General features: G+C 39.8%; 1 protein-coding gene across 1 annotated transcript in view; it reads left to right on the top strand.

Annotated features, from left to right (window-relative positions):
* Nucleotides 1–17,753, top strand: part of LOC124361165 (epidermal growth factor receptor) — a 70,395-nt gene that overhangs the window by 27,245 nt on the left and 25,397 nt on the right. Inside the window, exon 2 of the mRNA XM_046815207.1 lies at nucleotides 9,299–9,446. Within this exon, the coding sequence (XP_046671163.1) occupies nucleotides 9,338–9,446 (109 nt within the window). The 5' untranslated portion in view covers nucleotides 9,299–9,337. The remainder of the gene's footprint in view (nucleotides 1–9,298; nucleotides 9,447–17,753) is intronic.

Below are 17,753 nucleotides of genomic sequence, written 5' to 3'. Positions count from 1 at the left end.
TCAAGTTTTCTTTTATCAAAGGCGTTTAAGAATTGGGGTTGCAGGAAGATAATAAGCATTCATCTTTACTAATTACTAAAATTCACAAAGTCTGTTCCTCCTTCTTAGAATCCAAAAACCACTAAGCCGCCACCGCGCCGTCACGAGAATCTTAGTTATTTATAGGAACACCTAAATGGTATGTGTGGGGCTGGTTATATCAACGCCTCTCCGGCCTCTGGTGCCGCCGCCGCTACATTTACAACGGGTCTCGCAATAAACGGCTCTAAACCTTTTAGTAATGTTTTTGTAAACACGGGTCAGACAGATAAGCGGTAGGTCGGCGCTTAGCGACGCGGCAACCTCGTTGGTGGCTGCTGGCTCTCTCGTTGGTCATGCTGGCCGTTCAGGAATATCTATCTCCTAATATTGTTCTTACGTAATGGGGACGAATTTGTTTTTATACACCTTACATGTTACACATTCTTGATCGTTTTTATCCAACATACTATTCTAGTGACGCTTTAATAACATATTGATTCTGTGTACAACAATATATTATTATTTCGTCGACTCCATTGTTAAAACGATAACTATAAATTCCTAACAGCAAGACAAACCCTAATTCTGAACGTACTAATGCTGGTACATTTTCCTAATCTAACTGTTGGTATCCTGTCTATTGGCCATTGCTGTTAAGCAAAATTGCTCGACAAAGGACGTTTGTAACACTGTAAGGGGTTTTTGATCTCTTAAGACAATGTTATGAGGAAACCCCTCATTGCACTTAGTCCTGAAAGTACCGTTCAGCAGCTTCCGGACAGGATTGGTAACGTTGGGGTAGGGTCCCCTTCTGACGTTGTTCCACAATTAATTATTTTCTTTTAAATGTTTAGCTTTGTCTAGCTACAAAACTCTACGATTAATAAATGAATTGTTTCTCATGTCACAACCTTGTATTTAAGTAAGGCTCGTATTTTTTATGTTCTATTTTTAAGCTACGAAAAGTATGTTTTTCTAATCTTAGTCATTTATTTCATGATTCAACTCCCTACTTAATGTAAACTAATTGTTACACTGTGCTTGGATTTCACTTCTGTGTGTTTTCACAATACACACGGACAACTTATAACTGGCTACTATTACCAATGCCTATTCAGTAAAATTTCCGATAGTGTGTTTCTTTAGGAATACAACATAAAAGTGCATTGTGCCAGTCAATCCTCAGTTATCTGCGATTTTCCTGACATCTTGCTTGTTTCCTATTAAATATTTGTAGGCATATGCAGTTCTCGTAACTAACGCTGCTGAGTAGCTGCTGAGTAACTCGTAGTCTACCTATCCTCCTCAGCGATGGACTTGCGCGATAATTACAACTGTCTGTGATTTCGGCCCTCGATACATCAGCACCGTGCTGAGCACATGCGCAGCGAGCGGCGGGCAGCAGACAAGACAACTAATTACAGTTGGGTAATTAAAGTACGTACAAGATTGGAACACGTGCCGTGTGGTACCGATCTTTCCCGAGGTCGGCCGAACGGTGCCGAGTCGACCCGCCATCTTGCCACGGGCCGACGGCCATCTTCTGGAATGTCGATACGGTCTCAGCCTCCAGCCGCGGTTCCAGCTCCAGCCCCCCTTCTTAGCCCCCCTCCTCGCCATCGCTCTACCGATTGTGATAACATCTTAATGGATGATATTGATGTTCTCGTGTACAGCGGCGTTGGATTTGTTGGGTTCATATTTATATGTCTTGTAATCGATCTGCTAGTTTTACATTCGAAACCTACATAGTGTTTATAGGCACCTCTGTTATAATCCATATTGTAAATACAAATTACAAACATTTATTGAAACAAAGTATGTTTTGAAAATAAATTAACGAATTATTCATAACATTAAAAGAAACAGAAACTCGTGTGAGCGAAATATTTTTTTAGAAACACCCAAAAAATACAATAATTAATGTTAATAATTATTCAAGGGTTCAAGATAGGCTATGTTGGGACCAATTTATTAAGTAAGTTTTTAACCGATTGATCTATAAGAGTAAACAGAACAACATTACATAATTTTATAACTTTTTTTAATCACTGCATTGTTAGGTGTTATATAATCCATTACATATTTCTTTGTATGTATGAATATATATCCATATTTTTGGTTTTGAAAAAATTTAACAGAAGAGAGAAATTATCAGGAATGAACTTGTCCCACCACTGAGGCATTTCCCTTCACTTTCATTTTACTCAGTGATACGTTCTTTAGTTTTCCCAAAACTGCTCACAATATGATGATGTAATGTATCACAAAATACTGTCCACTTGGGAAAGAAGTGCACAACCTGGCAGCGTTATAACCGTAATGTTATCGTGTAGGATATCTGCGCATGTCGCTGAAGTTAGCAAACAAATGGTTTAATAAACAAGCAGCCAATCTGTGTGAGACTCCCATATTCCACGAATCAGAAAAGTTGCTGCGTTATAACCGTAATGTTATCGTGTAGGATATCTGCGCATGTCGCTGAAGTTAGCAAACAAGTGGTTTAATAAACAAGCAGCCAATCTGTGTGAGACTCCCATATTCCACGAATCAGAAAAGTTGCTGCGTTATAACCGTAATGTTATCGTGTAGGATATCTGCGCATGTCACTGAAGTTAGCAAACATGCGGTTTAATAAACAAGCAGCCAATCTGTGTAAGACTCCCATATTCCACGAATCAGAAACGTTGCTGCGTTATAACCGTAATGTTATCGTGTAGGATATCTGCGCATGTCGCTGAAGTTAGCAAACATGCGGTTTAATAAACAAGCGGCCAATCTGTGTGAGACTCCCATATTCCACGAATCAGAAAAGTTGCTGCGTTATAACCGTAATGTTATCGTGTAGGATATCTGCGCATGTCACTGAAGTTAGCAAACATGCGGTTTAATAAACAAGCGGCCAATCTGTGTGAGACTCCCATATTCCACGAATCAGAAAAGTTGCTGCGTTATAACCGTAATGTTATCGTGTAGGATATCTGCGCATGTCACTGAAGTTAGCAAACATGCGGTTTAATAAACAAGCAGCCAATCTGTGTGAGACTCCCATATTCCACGAATCAGAAAAGTTGCTGACGAACACAATCACAAAGTTCCGCGGATAGGGTGTAGAAAACGAAGTCGTTTAGCTCGCGGGTCCCACGGCGCGGCGCGACCCAGCACGAGGGCTGTAGTTACCGGGCCGCACGTACTGTAAGACTGAGGTAATGACTGGGACCGAGGTGGACGTCGTGCGACCTCGGCTCGCACCCTCCTATTACCTCGGTCCGTGTCACAGCTGCAGGTCCGGTCGTGCTGACGATCACGTGATTTACACCGGAGTGCTCATCTCGTCTTCATTTCCCGCAGCGAAGGTCATCTCCCTCGACAGAACCGATGTGACACCTGGAACTTCTTAGCTATACCCTAGTCAGTCAGTGAAGGTTGCTAGAGACGAGGCAATTCTAATGGAACGCAAGAGGTCATTTGACCCCTTTAGCCTACTTCGCTGTTTGGCCAGAGCGTCCAAGAAGTAAAGTCTTAAGATTCTGGTACGTGCAGTAATCGAGTTTCAGAAATTTCGAGAAGTATAAAATGGGGCAAACAAAAGTATTTGACTAGGAGAATTACGCGCGGCCTCAAGTTTACCGAGTAAGTTCCTACAGCCGCACGTAGAAAGTACTCGCTCGGGCACATACCTCACCCGAGTCCACGTGTGTGGTTCCGTACTAACAGCGCGGGACACCGCACTTTATCCCAACCGCCCGACAATTTATCGCCCCGTCTCGCGCGGCTCCTCGTATTTCAAACTTTATTTTATAATCCTGGAGACCCGCTGACTGGCCACTTAATTTACTGCTTTGTTTATTGCCGCTTAATACATTGGGATTCCGGAATAGCAGTGTTTAATATTGCCGGCCAGAGGTTAAGGAACGGGATAAGTCGGCTTAAGAGGTTAACAGACCCGAGCTGTTGGCTACATTAATTGTCCCGCAACTGAAGAGAGGAGAGGTTTATGTGCGCGTGTGTGAGGCCCGCTTAGCATAATTCGCCCGTTTCGTACACTAAATACTGCTTTTGGCCGATCTCAGAAACTCGTCGCAGACTCAATTTCTGTAGCTTTAGGCCTTAATATAGAAACCTCTAATAAAATTCTTTTATTAATTTGCACTGTCATAGAGACGTGCAATTCACAAATTAAATCAGTGAAATAAACAAACAGAGTAAACCAACAGACACATATGTATCATATACATAAATTTCTCATTTTCAAATTTACGTGTTTTTGTTCAAATTTTCTGACAAGGAAGATTTATGGTTACTGCCATACCAATACATTTTTTAAGAGGGAGTTTTATGTGAATACTTAATGAATAGTAATCTAGATGAATGTGAAAAACAAAAGAATTAAAGTTGAGATTTATAAGGGTGTTTTTGTGCCTCCGGCCTCAGTACCCCTGGGGAGAAGGTATGCGGCTCGTCAAGGGTTTAAGAGCCATTAAAATATTGAAAGGTGCCCCGTGAGCGGTCTATAGGGAATTCGGATGACCTCAGTGTGAATCTGCCTGGAGTCCCTATTAAGGTTGGAACTATATGGTTTTGTTTAAAATGGCGTATCTGTGCTCAAAACCATGATGCATCAGTATCTGGTGATAGATTGTACTGCAAGTCGGTGTAAGTTGTCTCTATCAATACCTTGATTAAAGAATTAGAACAGTTCCTTAGAAGTGCAGCCCGAGGTAAGGTTCACGTGGCCGTACACCTGGACTCGGAATGTTGACGTGTCTGGAAGTAGTTGAGGGTGAGGTTGAAGTACACAGTAGCCTTCCCTACTGATGGTGCCAGGTCACGCAGCCTCACACCTGGTCACCTCGATCTTTTAGAAAACAGAACTTTCCTACGCAGCTTACATAGTTTTATTGCTTCTGTAATTGATCCTCACTAGAAAAAGTAGCTTGTTTAAAAAAATAGACTCATACTTTGTTTAATACTTTGGATATGACCCTATGGAACTTGACTAGAGCTCTCCTACGTTTTATTCAGGGGTTCGCAAACTATCCGACGGTAATAATGTGGAACGTTTTTTACAAGTTTAACTAATACTTAACCTTACAACACGGTTTCCATGCATGTTGGTTAGTAGCCTGATACAAAATAAAAGAACACGATATTATATGAACACTGTTTCAAGCAAACTAAAAATTTCAATAAGAACGGTGTCTTTTTAGTATTTCACATTTGGTATTAAAATACGTAAATGATTCCACCCACATTTAAGTAGAATTAATTTAGGTTTGGTTATTTAGACAAGTCATAATAATGGAAATATATTTGTTTTGTTTTATTGAATGAACGGGCCAGCATTAAAACATCCTAGCAGTACCGAAGTAACAGGTGATATCACAGGCGTCGGATCGTGGTATTGTATGAAATTCACAATTTTACAGAAGACCCCGAAATTAAATGTGCATTATAGCGTTAAACGGGGAAATAAATCTGAGCCAATTTGGCAGCGGGCGGGGCCGGCGGCGGAGAGCTGTTATTATGTACCTGCCCGCGACACCAACACCGAGTCCCTGACCCTCCCTGCATCGCCTCGCTACAAAAACCTCCCTTGACTCCACCTTTTGTTTTGCTGATTGAATGTGGTATTTCAAAATAATTGGTATTCCTAAAGCTGTTGTCATATCTGCAACAAAATTATAAAAGTAGGTATTATACTATACAATGATAAAACTAATAGTTTAGGTTTACGTTGACATTTCCCTAAAACGAAATCTTTAAATCATTGATTAATTAATGGTTACGTAGTCTTCTCTTAGACTTAACTTGAAGGTTAAATATAATAAGCAGATTGGTTTTATGAATTCTTGAGGGAAGTCACGTACCGATTAAACCAGTTGAACAAGTAAACCTATTTAGGTTTTATCGCCTCTTAATGTTTATCACTATTAAGAACGTAAATAAAGAGTAAAATTTATGGATCAGAAAGATCTGTATACCTTTAATCCGAATCAAATCAGGCGATTAAATGTGTACTTGTACTGTTAGCGTCAGACATAGTCTTCAGGTGACAATTTGTACCCTTGGACCTTGAGTGTGCTGAAAGCCGACGTTACGTTAGCGTCAGACATTGTCCCCAGGTTACCACTTGTACCCTTGGACCTTGAGTGTGCTGAAAGCCGACGTTACGTTAGCCTCAGACATTGTCCCCAGGTAACCACTTGTACCCTTGGACCTTGAGTGTGCTGAAAGCCGACGTTACGTTAGCCTCATACATGGTCTCCAGGTAACCACTTGTACCCTTGGACCTTGAGTGTGCTGAAAGCCGACGGTACGTTAGCCTCAGACATTGTCCCCAGGTGACGACAACGTGCCGGCCCAACCAGATCAGCGCGCAATTAATGCTACCAAAGGCCCAGTAACGGACAACCGTGGCCGAAGCTATTGTGACACCTTTTTCTAATCATTGCAGGCATTTTAATTTGTTCTTTGTGTGCCGTGTTCCCATGCGCCGGGCCAGCACTGCCAGTGTGTGCAGCTATTGTGATGATCGCATTCCGTCTCGCCCCCACTCAGCCCTCCCGTCAATGTCGTAGAACATGATCCATTCCCACTATCGCGTACCGCCGCGTAGCGTTCCGTCTTAGTAGCCTCGTCCTTGTAAACAAAAATGTATAGGATAACCTCGGAACTATTCATTTCCATGATCTATGTGTGTTAATTGTCTTAATCGACCAATATAGTTCTGTATCAAATCGATTCTGTGTGTGCAGTGTATTTTACATATAAGTTGAAATTTCACATCTTCAGGTGTTGGCTAACAGTAACAAGGTTACACGTTTGTTTACAACTTGCAATAGTATAGACATGTCTTGTCACCACAACCACTTGTCTCACAAGTCATCTCACATGTCATCGCGTCTTGCAAATGTTGGCTATTTTACTAAACTATCTGCTTGTTTCAAGATCCTACAAATTATTCAAGGACCAGCACAATTATTCAAAATACTAGGCACAAGTCTAGGTTAACCTCATTCCTATGTCACACATCCACTTTCTGTTGGACCAAACACATGATGACAATCGTAATTCGTTACAATGCATTATGTGCTAAGTTCTATGGTTGATGGAAGATAACAATGAAGCCATCGGGACAAGAATTTTGTCCTACATTGCCAGAGCAACTGTTACTATTATATGGTGTACGTTTGACTAGTTACCCTGTTGCAGCACCTTTACTTATCGTGTCATAAAATCCTTATCGTTTCGAAATCGTCAAAATACTAAAACGCTCCTGAGTCGAAACTGGCACTGCAAATCGTTGCGACCTCATTACAATTTACAAATCAACCGTGAATATCCGTGAAAATGAACTTTAAGGCTGTTAGATAGTAACGATCTCGGAGCGTGAATCGCTTCGGTGCCGTCACGAAGCGGAGGAAACAAAGATGGTGAGCGGGCTCGTGACGTGGCGGTGCTGCGGTATCAAGGGATCGAGAGTCGTGGACCACGTCTGCTCGGCCTTGCTATTAATTACCTGCGGTCACGTACGGATTTGAATGACGCCATCTGATAGCTCCGGTCCCGGCCAACCTATTATCAGCTAAATACGTGAAACTGCTCAGCAGACAAAGAGGTGCATTAATTAATCCGCGGAACATTCCAATCGTCGTGTCAGAGCAAGGATCCAGTCGTGTCGGATCCGAACGCTAATCCGTTACGTCTTTGAGTCAACACAAAAACTAAGAACTCATTCCTTTTAGTTGTTAAACAATAGACGTTTAACAACCTCAAGAGTCGACCTCGACAGTAAACTTGACTGCAGGCAGATTGGTCGGTGTACAATTCATGTTCTCTCTATTCTCAAGTACGAGGAATATCCAGAAAGGAAGTGTAATGAGGATCTCACGGCCAGAGCATTGTTTTTCGACATGTCTGCTGCACTGCTGTGCAACCTGATTCTTCCCCTCTGCAATGAGACGATGTCAGTACGTAGAGAACTGTCGATGCGACAATACGTTTTCTGAAAAAATGCAATCCAATTTCCCTCCAAGTGCGAAATATGCGGTTTCATCCGCTATCTCTTTCGGGAGGGAAAACTCCAGTCGAGGTTTGTAATGAGGCAAAAAGTGGCATTTGGTGATGAATCGTACGAGTGTGTTTAAGTGGCGTCTTGCGTTTAAAAACGGTCTACGTCTGTGCATAATTATCAGAAGAGTGGAAGACCTTCAATTGTAACTGGAATACTGAAAAAAATTGAAAATGCGCTCCGTAACGATTACAGATTGACTGTGCATGAACTTTCTGCGATATTTCCTCAACCCAGATCTCTGCTACACGAAATTACCGCAGAAACCCTCTGGTATAGGAAAATATTCGCGAGGTGGGTCCCCAAACTTTTGACAGACCAACACGAGTTTAATCGAGTGGAGGCTGGACAAGAGTTTTTGAGACGCTAAAAACTCCATAGTGCTAAATTTCTCCACTTCATCGTTTGGATTGATGCAATTTTTACCTCATTAAAAACCTTAGCCGGAATTTTTCCCTTCCAAACGAGATGACGGATGAAAATAATTCGATATATACTGCATGTATGCGTGAAGTTTAATTATCTCGTGTATCCACGTTTTGAGTTGACTGCACTTGACTTAATGAAACGTAGTGCTATATTTACACCAGAGTCAGTGCACGGTGTACAGTAGAGTAGAGCTGAAGGAATGCGACCTGTGAGCCAGTATAGCCTACCCTGTACAGAACGTGAGCGCCATGCCACATAGTTCGTGCACACGACTCCTGACAGCACAGCCCGCACAGCGGCGCGCCGCACAGCGCACCAATAAAATACGAAATAACATTTCGCAATCGCAATTACAACAACACAGTCACGAATTCTTTTTTATCGGAATTATTCATACTTTTTGTTTAGACCTTTGTTACTGAATGTTTATTTCTTGATAGTCACTCGATACGATGAGCATCCAGATAAAACAGTATATTATGAGATAAAATTGTCAGTACACTACTTGCAGGTGTTCTTAACGTTTAATTTCGTGTCGTTGACTTCGTATTGTTGAACACAACTGTAATATTTATTGTGCTCTTTTTTCACAAGTTCCTACTTACGTATTCATTAATTAGTTATAGAAACAGTGTAGTTCATTGATTTATATTGTTTGTAATCATTTCGAAGTATTTTATTTCATATTTTGTTGCTTTATTGTGTGTATGAGACTATGTTATAAAGGAGATGTTTGTATTATTGGCCTACTACAGTATGTTGTGTATCTTCCAGGATGCCTTCGCGGGCCTAGCCAGGGCATGAAGGACAGCCATGGTAGACCTGGACCGCTGGCTAGCATGCTTGACACTCACTCTCGCCCTCTGTCTCACCCTCGCACCTGGAGTGTCATCAGACAAGTCAGAGTTCGTCAAAGGGAAAAGTGAGTCTGGCAAAGCATATTTGTGAAGCTGCTGGCGAAGAAACGTTTGCAGGAGTCGTACTTGTTAATTGTTAATGTTAATTGTCTCAAAACATATTAACGAATGATAATGAAACGAACGTCAGATTGGCTAATCTTTCCTGTACAATAAATAAGGAAGTCAGGATGGTTACATTGAACTGCAATTGAATGTTCTGTTATTCTTTCTTGTAAGATAGAACAATGTATGGTAAATTCAAGACAAGGTTTGGACCTTAATATTGGTCTATAGGGGCGTCTTTCATTTCTGTCAATTTCCTTTAAGTTCCTTGGTAATTTAACAAAAAAAAAACATGAATTAATTCAAGAATTCTTCTATATTACCTATCTTATAACTTGGTATGTTATATAAAATATAACACGATTGTTATTTTATACGCATAATGATACCTTATAAATTCAATGTAATCTATGTTTGGTTTTGTAATATTGGGCCCACGATAAATTTCCTTTTTACATTGACAAATATTGCATTGATGGTTCTTGAAAAAAACTAAACAAATTCTTCTTAGTTAAAGAATTTTATTAATTATTGAATAAAGCGTATTCACCGAAATATGAAACAAAATGTCAAAGTTCTGCCCAGGCTAAAATACTATTTATTGGGTTAGTTTAATTTTCCGTTTAAGTACGCATAGAATCGTTTATATACACAAGTTTGTTTAACGTACCCTTTAAAATATATTCAACTACATTTCATGTTATAGAATTTATTACATGAGATTAAGCTTCTATTCTCAGGCTTTGGTCTATTTAAAACATTTGTTATGTAATTTTAAAATGATTTATGTGGAAATTTTGCTAGAAATAATATACTGTTCAGTAACTGATGTTGAGTTTCATAAATGCTTTTAGATTTATACCACAACATCTCCTTGATTATAGCTAATATATTTTTTACATTTATAAACATGTACATTTATATTGCTAATGTAAAATACACTTTGATTATTCATCAAGCATTGCATAAATTATATACCTGTAACAATGTTTATTGTTTGGTATACCGTACTATTTAGATAGTTCATGAAGGTCAGGATTTAATGGATTGGATAAACATCGACATTTATAACTATTATTATTTGAATGCTCTAGCGTCAACTAAGTGGTTGTTTAGTAAATGTGTTTTTATGTGTAGACACATCATGATCTGTCGAGGTGTAATACAAAGCTGTAATTATATATTCTGAGCTGATTTATGCATGATACTTATAAGTAGTGCTGCATGTGCCGTGATTTGGATGTGACGTTTATTTTTATTGTCTTCTGTTTATTGCTATAATTAAGTGTCAGTGAATTAATAAAATGTAGCGGAAGACGGAAACTCGAACTTTATGATTTCACACCAAACTACTTACTGCCTAGTTCACTTCATCACAACGTAAAGTTGGTGTCATCTTCTTCGTTTAGCTCAAAGATTTTAAATAGATTTTCGTGAAGAAGTAATCCTATTAAGATATTACATTTCTTAAATTTAAATGTATAAACATTTTGTTTAGCAGTGTATGCACACACGCGCGTGCCCACGCACATACAAGGAAACAAAAACATGTACATGTACATTTAAGAAGTCCACAAAAAGAAAATGATCGAGGATAATGCACAATACTTAACATATAATTTAAATGACCATGGTCTTTACATATGATATTTTATTAACACCTAATTAAATACAGCTACGCAGCTTTAGCTTCAGAACCGTAAATCAAGGGTGATATGCAATGTTCGATTTAAGGCGGAACGAATAGGAGCGGCAGCGTCCTCGCTTCTCGCTCTGACAATATAAGCGCCTTTTATTTGGAACAACAAACAAACCTTTTCTCTGAGAGAATTTTCATGCCGTCTAGACCCTTGCGAGATTACAGTTCTGTCACCTCTATTTATATAAATATATATAACCACATTAAATTTTACATCTGTTGCAGGATATGTTACTTATACACTTTGTCTTGTAGTTTGAATTTTACATACTTTTACTATTTTGGCTTTTGTTCCCGCAATATCTTGCAAGAGATTTTACATTCTCCCATAAAATCGAGTCGAGAGTGAACCCGCCTCACGTGTACCAGCCGGGAGTGACGCCAGGTGCCGTATGACAAATGTAACACACACCGGTCTACAGGTGACAGACGTGGCTCTAATTCCAACCATTGTCGTGACGTGTGTGAGGTGCCCTCGCCCTGCCTGTGACCTCTGGCGGGACTTGTGTGCACAGCAGCACCTGACGTGTCTGGCCCAGTCACTTCAACTCTGTTCTCATTTTATTTACAAGAAATTAATATCACAATTAGACAGTTAGAGTTTGTTTTTGAAGAATCGTTAGTCACATGTGAAGTTTGACTGCAGTTGAGCCGAGAGCGATAACTCTCTTAAACATCACAGGCTTCGCTGAGGTTGCATGCACAATTTCTAATCTATAACTCATTTAATTCTCTAGATATCCTGCGGACAGACAGGCAGACAAATAATAACCGAATTTCATGGTTGCACATGCTTCATCACAGAACACATTCTTGTGAATTTAACAACATAGTTTCATAAAAGATGTAACATCTACGGATTAAATATTTCTCGAGAGATTTTGTCTCATGATACATTAACATTTTTGTTCTTTAAATTAGGTGTACATTATGTTTATGGAAACCTTATGATTTGGCAATAAGACGTGTCCTTTACTACTGCCAGAGCCGCCTTGTCGATTCGTTTTTCTCAGTTTCAAAGCGGAGACCTTTACTGTCCCCTCTCACGGTGTCTCATTGTGAAATGATAATATGATTTGTTCCGCTGTTTCTTCTGCATGACCGTACAAACAATTAAACAGATTGAGACTATTGCTTATGATAAAATCCTAATAAATAGCTTAGCAACATTAGCGGCAGAACAAACGTTTTTATATTTATCAAACTTGTATCTTTGAGTGGGTCGTGACTTTAATGGGTTTATGATAATTATTACTATAAATCCCTGTTCACAAACGCAATTGTTAGGATATATTACTTGAGAAATCTTCTTAAGTCTTGACATCCCATTTCCCAAAATAAATCTCCACGGTTGTATTAGATTGTCGTTTTAACGTTTTGCAAAACGGATACAGGCGCAGAGAAATCTCGTTAATTATTCTGTTGACATAAATTTTCCATTAATATCTCAGTGAAGTCCGGAGTGGCGTCGATATAACTCCGAGGGAAGCGCCAACATTAATCAACAGGAGGGATTTCGTCCCCGGAGCTGTCGGGCCCGGACGTATAATCCTCCCCGTAAGCCTGACCGTCACTCGTGGCCGGGCGGGGGACGGTCCTTATCGGTCCCACATTAATCTTCTTATTAAGTCGTAACGATCCGGACACTGGGAGAGGAGGAAGGAGTCGCAGTTTTGTTTTTTACTAATTGCCGTGTCAGGAGGCTTTTAGAGCAGCGACCAGCGATGGACGCGGCCTGAGTGGCCGATAGTGGTCGCTCGGCCCATTACCGCAAATGGACAAAAAGTACGGTATTTGTCGCGTCACCGCCACCGCGATGTTTGATCCCGCAGGAATGGTATAATTACCACTCGAGCTTACCGGAGGAATCCGGTAATGATTTTGCATTTTGGCCTGAACCTCCGTCAGACAGGCGGTGGAGTGATTGGCGTTCGGTCTGATCTTCCGGCCACTTGGATCCCTTCCACATCGGCTAACAGCGAACAAAAACCAGAAACATTTTATTCTGATCTTTATTGGTATTGAACGTGTTTAATAGTACGAATAAGTAAGTACCTATAATATCGCTCCAAAAATTCGAAAGGATTTAAAAGTAATGTAAATACACTAAAGATTGTGTAAAAGCTGCAGAATCTATCCTGGTAACTAGACCTTTTGTTGATATTGGTTGCTTGCTCGCATATCAGGTAACTTGCACTTTTTGCAAAGTTTCACAAACAAAACATTGAAGTAATTCAGTTCGTATCTAAAAATATAACGAACCGCAAGTATTTATAAGGACGGCTATGCCAAATTGTTTGTTTCGTAGCAGAATGACTGAGTTCATTGCAGAAAATACTATGAGCATCGTATTTTTCACTGATAAATGCGCTTTTAGCGTTGTTTGAAACATGATTGTAGATCAAACTGGTTGGGCTGATGGTTTTGTTAACGTTCTAGAGTATCTGATTACATTCTCACGTTATATTGAAGGAAGACTTTTTTTTCTTATTTTTGTATAATTGCAATTACTTTGAAATTTTTAATAGTTTACATAGTGTGGATTTACTTATTACGAATCATTTGATTACCATATTGTTCCATATAACGAGAACCTGCTAGAGAGGCTATAACATGTACATGATTATAATCCAATATTATATAAAGTATTGCGGCGTGGAGAGTGTAGAGAAATGCGATGTGAGAGGAGAGAGCAGCTAGGATAGAGCCGAGAACAGAAGAGCGGGGAGCGGAGAGCGCTCGGTACCGCACGAACAGGTTCCATACAAGGCAAGGATCGTTCAAGGAGAGCCACTCCGTGACTTGCGCATATTTCCTCTTCTTCTCTCCTCTACTCTCGGCCAACATTACACTTTTAGTTTTGTTAGTTATAATCGGCCGGCATTAGACCCTGACACCGCCGCCATGCCGCACAGCACCGCTAGTCATGCCGGGCATACTACCTGACTGACGGTTCGGGAGATAAGGCAGGACATTCACCCAGAACATTCCACCTCCGACGTTATTGATTGGCCACCTTGACAATTCAATTAATTAATGGGCGTGGTTTCATTTACTCGTGATTAGAATTTATTCCACAGTATGTAACACATTTTGAATACGGATCTTAACTTGTATATTTAGGTATGTATGAACCTCTTAAATTGATGGATGGAGTGGAGAATTGAAATTTTGGATTTTGGTTATAAATAGTGTGTCATCTGAAAAAAGGGGTTTTCCAAGTATAATCTCGGATATCCGCGGATCCATTGATAAAAGGGAGTTTAGGATTTTAATTTTGAACTTTTATAACTTTACACTATTAGATTTTACGGAGATACGGAGTAATTGCAGCCTACCAAAATATGGTAGATAATAAACACAAACCATTTAAATTTGGAATTGGTGGGAGCCCGTGGGTAATTATTCTTTTTTGTTCACTTGATTTACAGAAATGTCGCACTCTTTCTTGTTGTTTTTCTAGCTAAAGCAAATGGCATGAAAGTTTTCGCGTACATTCATGTTTCCTCTTTATATTCTCTCCGACCTAAGGGATCCTCCACTCCAAAGTCATGTCTTAAAACATATTCTCGGAAATCACAAAAGGAAACTTTATGAAATGGTAGACAGATGTTGCGAGATATTAAAGATGATCCTATGAAATGATTTTACTCTCCGAGTTCAAGGCTTCGTCCCACTGGCCTTTACACTGATCCTATGGCCCTAACAATATCAATTACTGTTTATTAACTCTTGGTACCTGTACCTTCTGTACCTCCTTCTGTACTCCTAATGCCTTGATGCTGAGACTTTCTTTGGTTGATACTAAAGTTATTCTTTCTTTGGTAATAAACTAACTATTTTTCACGCGATGAAGAGGATAGATTTGAATCCTCGAAATGTTGTGTTATACATTTTGTAACATATAGCGATGGCAAGTGTCCGAAATCCTATCATCCTTTTAAACCTCCCATCGTCAATAACAGACTTTAAACAAAGAATCAATGAAAGGGCGCTCATGACGTTTTTGTTTAAGCCATCGTAAGCGGCACGAGGAACGTTAGTTAATATTATTTCATAAATAAATAACGATCTGTCATTTATATAATTATTTTGTAAAACTTCTCCATATTTACGTGTGGGGTCAAAATTCTGTCAGGACTTTCTTTGGAACGTTAGCAACGACCGAAATATGCTCATGATCCCCAAAGTTTCTACCTGTAAAAATTGAGAAATTTGGGGAATGCAAATCCTTCTGATGTAATTATTTTGATGGATGGTAATTTTTTGCACGGTTAAATCTTCCAGTGAATCAGTGACTATGAATCACGGGCCCGGATGATGCGCAGGGGCTCCAGCGTGGACTGGACTGGTCCGAGGAGCGAAAGGCAAGAATGTGGGGATATTAATCATAGAGCACTGCCGCGCCATCGCCACGACCGCCGCCGTCCCCAAACACCTGTACACTGTACACTGGTCAGCAACTCTGTGCCTCCGTGCAGTAGCCAATGGCCTTCATTCTCATCATTTCATTTGCAATCCCAACTGTTGTATACATATTTTACTTTTAATAAGCTTGCAACCTCGTGTCGTCGCGACCGGAAGAAAGCACCTTTCCAGAGGACTAATTATTAACCGTGGATCCGCCACTAGATTTCCCCTATCCAAACCTAACCAGCTTTGATGAGGAAAGATAAACTAATAATTTAGATACGGTTCCGAAAGTTCCCTAACTATTATACTTAAGCCTAGACAATGTACATACACTTATACCAGACCTACTCTACCCGATAGCCGCACGACTCCGACACAACCTCCGCTCTCTGCTACCTAACCTAGGCGGGAATAATTGTACCAGAACCTGTCCAGTAGAATTCCAGATAGTAGGAGGCTCCCATTGTTAAAGTTATGACCTAAAGGTCGGCGCAGCTGGCTATCGTGTTCGCGGCTACTGGTCGATTACGCGCTAAATTCAAATCTATAGTGGCACTCGCCGCAAGCTCTTTTTTTATCTGGTCCACACGTTTGTTTTTGCGAGGAACCTTCTCATATAGCTGTTCTTGTCCGGTAACGTATTAGAATACAGGTTCTTAGCGACGAATTTCAAAGGTAACTTTAAATGCTCGAACAGCATTCTAACCTGTGGGCTCTTCTATTTCAGATATTGATTTATGAAATCTGAGAAATTGTACCCTTGACATTATGTTCTATAGATCAAGACAAAAATAGAAGCAGGTAAATATGAAGTAGGACGAAAGACTCACTGGCAGAAATATATAGAATAAACTCACGTTTCGTTCATTAGTCAGTGTATAGTGTTATAGTTAGATTAATTGAATAGTGTATAGACTTTATACATTTCACCCGTCAAACTGAAACAAGACTAACAGCTCTCTATGTAGTTTTGTGGCCTCTCATCTCCCGGTCTCAGCTGATGGGGGCTGCCATCACGGCCGTTTCATTAGAAAGGTGAAATCAAAAAAGGACTTTACTGTAAGTGACATTCGCATTAACATTCATTCCCGCGTTTCTTCCTACAGTTTATGAGCAGACTCTGGAGTCATAATGGACCAGGTCCCGCTAAGAAGGTCGTGGTAAGGCGATTACGGATTCCACCGAGGTTACCCGAGTTGAGCCGAACGTTATCTCATCTGCAGGTGCCGCCACTGCCTGTCGCCAGACTCCAAGGATTGCTTGTCGTCGGCTCGTGTACAATTTGCACTATTCTCCTTTTTGTTACTCCAAAGGCAACTATTTCATTACCTAAACGAAAATTTTTAAATGTTAAACTATTTGTTATACATTGTCAATTATTTTGTTTATACCTCTTGCAAAACCAATAAGTAAAAATAGACCATTATTGGTTCTCTAGATCTGAATCTTTTTTCCTTTGCTTTCACTAAGAGAAACCAAAACATACTTTATCTTGTATTTATTTTAGTTTTGGCTTTATCTATTTTTATACTATTGGCTTTGCCGTTGGATTGTAAATAAGTAAATGAATGATAATTAAATAACTCACCATGTATTAATTTTAGTCAATGTCATTTGATTTATAATTAAACATTTACCAACAATTGCACTATTTGGTGTCGGAATACTTATTCTAAAAATTTAAAATCGATTTTAATCTGTACGAGAGTTTTAAAGAGCCAAATTAAGAATTGTAAGTAGTAAGACAGTTATAATCATGCACGTAGACTACATACATATATATTTCATAGCTGGATTATTGATTAATTAAATGTAATATCGTTTGTTAAAAGCGTTCTATTGGTTGGGCAAACTAAATTAGTTGCCGGTAATTAAAAGAAACTCGTAAGGAGCAGCATTGCAATGGATCTCATTCAGAGTCAACGCCTCGTCGTCCAGTTTGTTTTAAAAACTCGTTTTTAATTGGTCCGGCTAAAAAGTGACTGGAATCAGCTGATAGCCCAAGGCAGGTTGGGCAACATCCGGTCCGAGTGAAACTGACTTGTCACTCATTGCTGCCAACCGCACAGATCGATGTGGCGTGGCAGATCGGTCGGTGAAATGGTGTCTCCGCCGATCTGCCGATCTGCTGTCGCACTAAGTGGCAATGTGAATA

The sequence above is a fragment of the Homalodisca vitripennis genome, chromosome 1 (assembly GCF_021130785.1).
Source record: "Homalodisca vitripennis isolate AUS2020 chromosome 1, UT_GWSS_2.1, whole genome shotgun sequence".
In the NCBI taxonomy this organism is placed as follows: Eukaryota; Metazoa; Arthropoda; class Insecta; order Hemiptera; family Cicadellidae; genus Homalodisca; species Homalodisca vitripennis.
The sequence above is the reverse complement of the archived record's forward strand: the minus strand, read 5'-3'. Positions and strand labels throughout refer to the sequence as shown.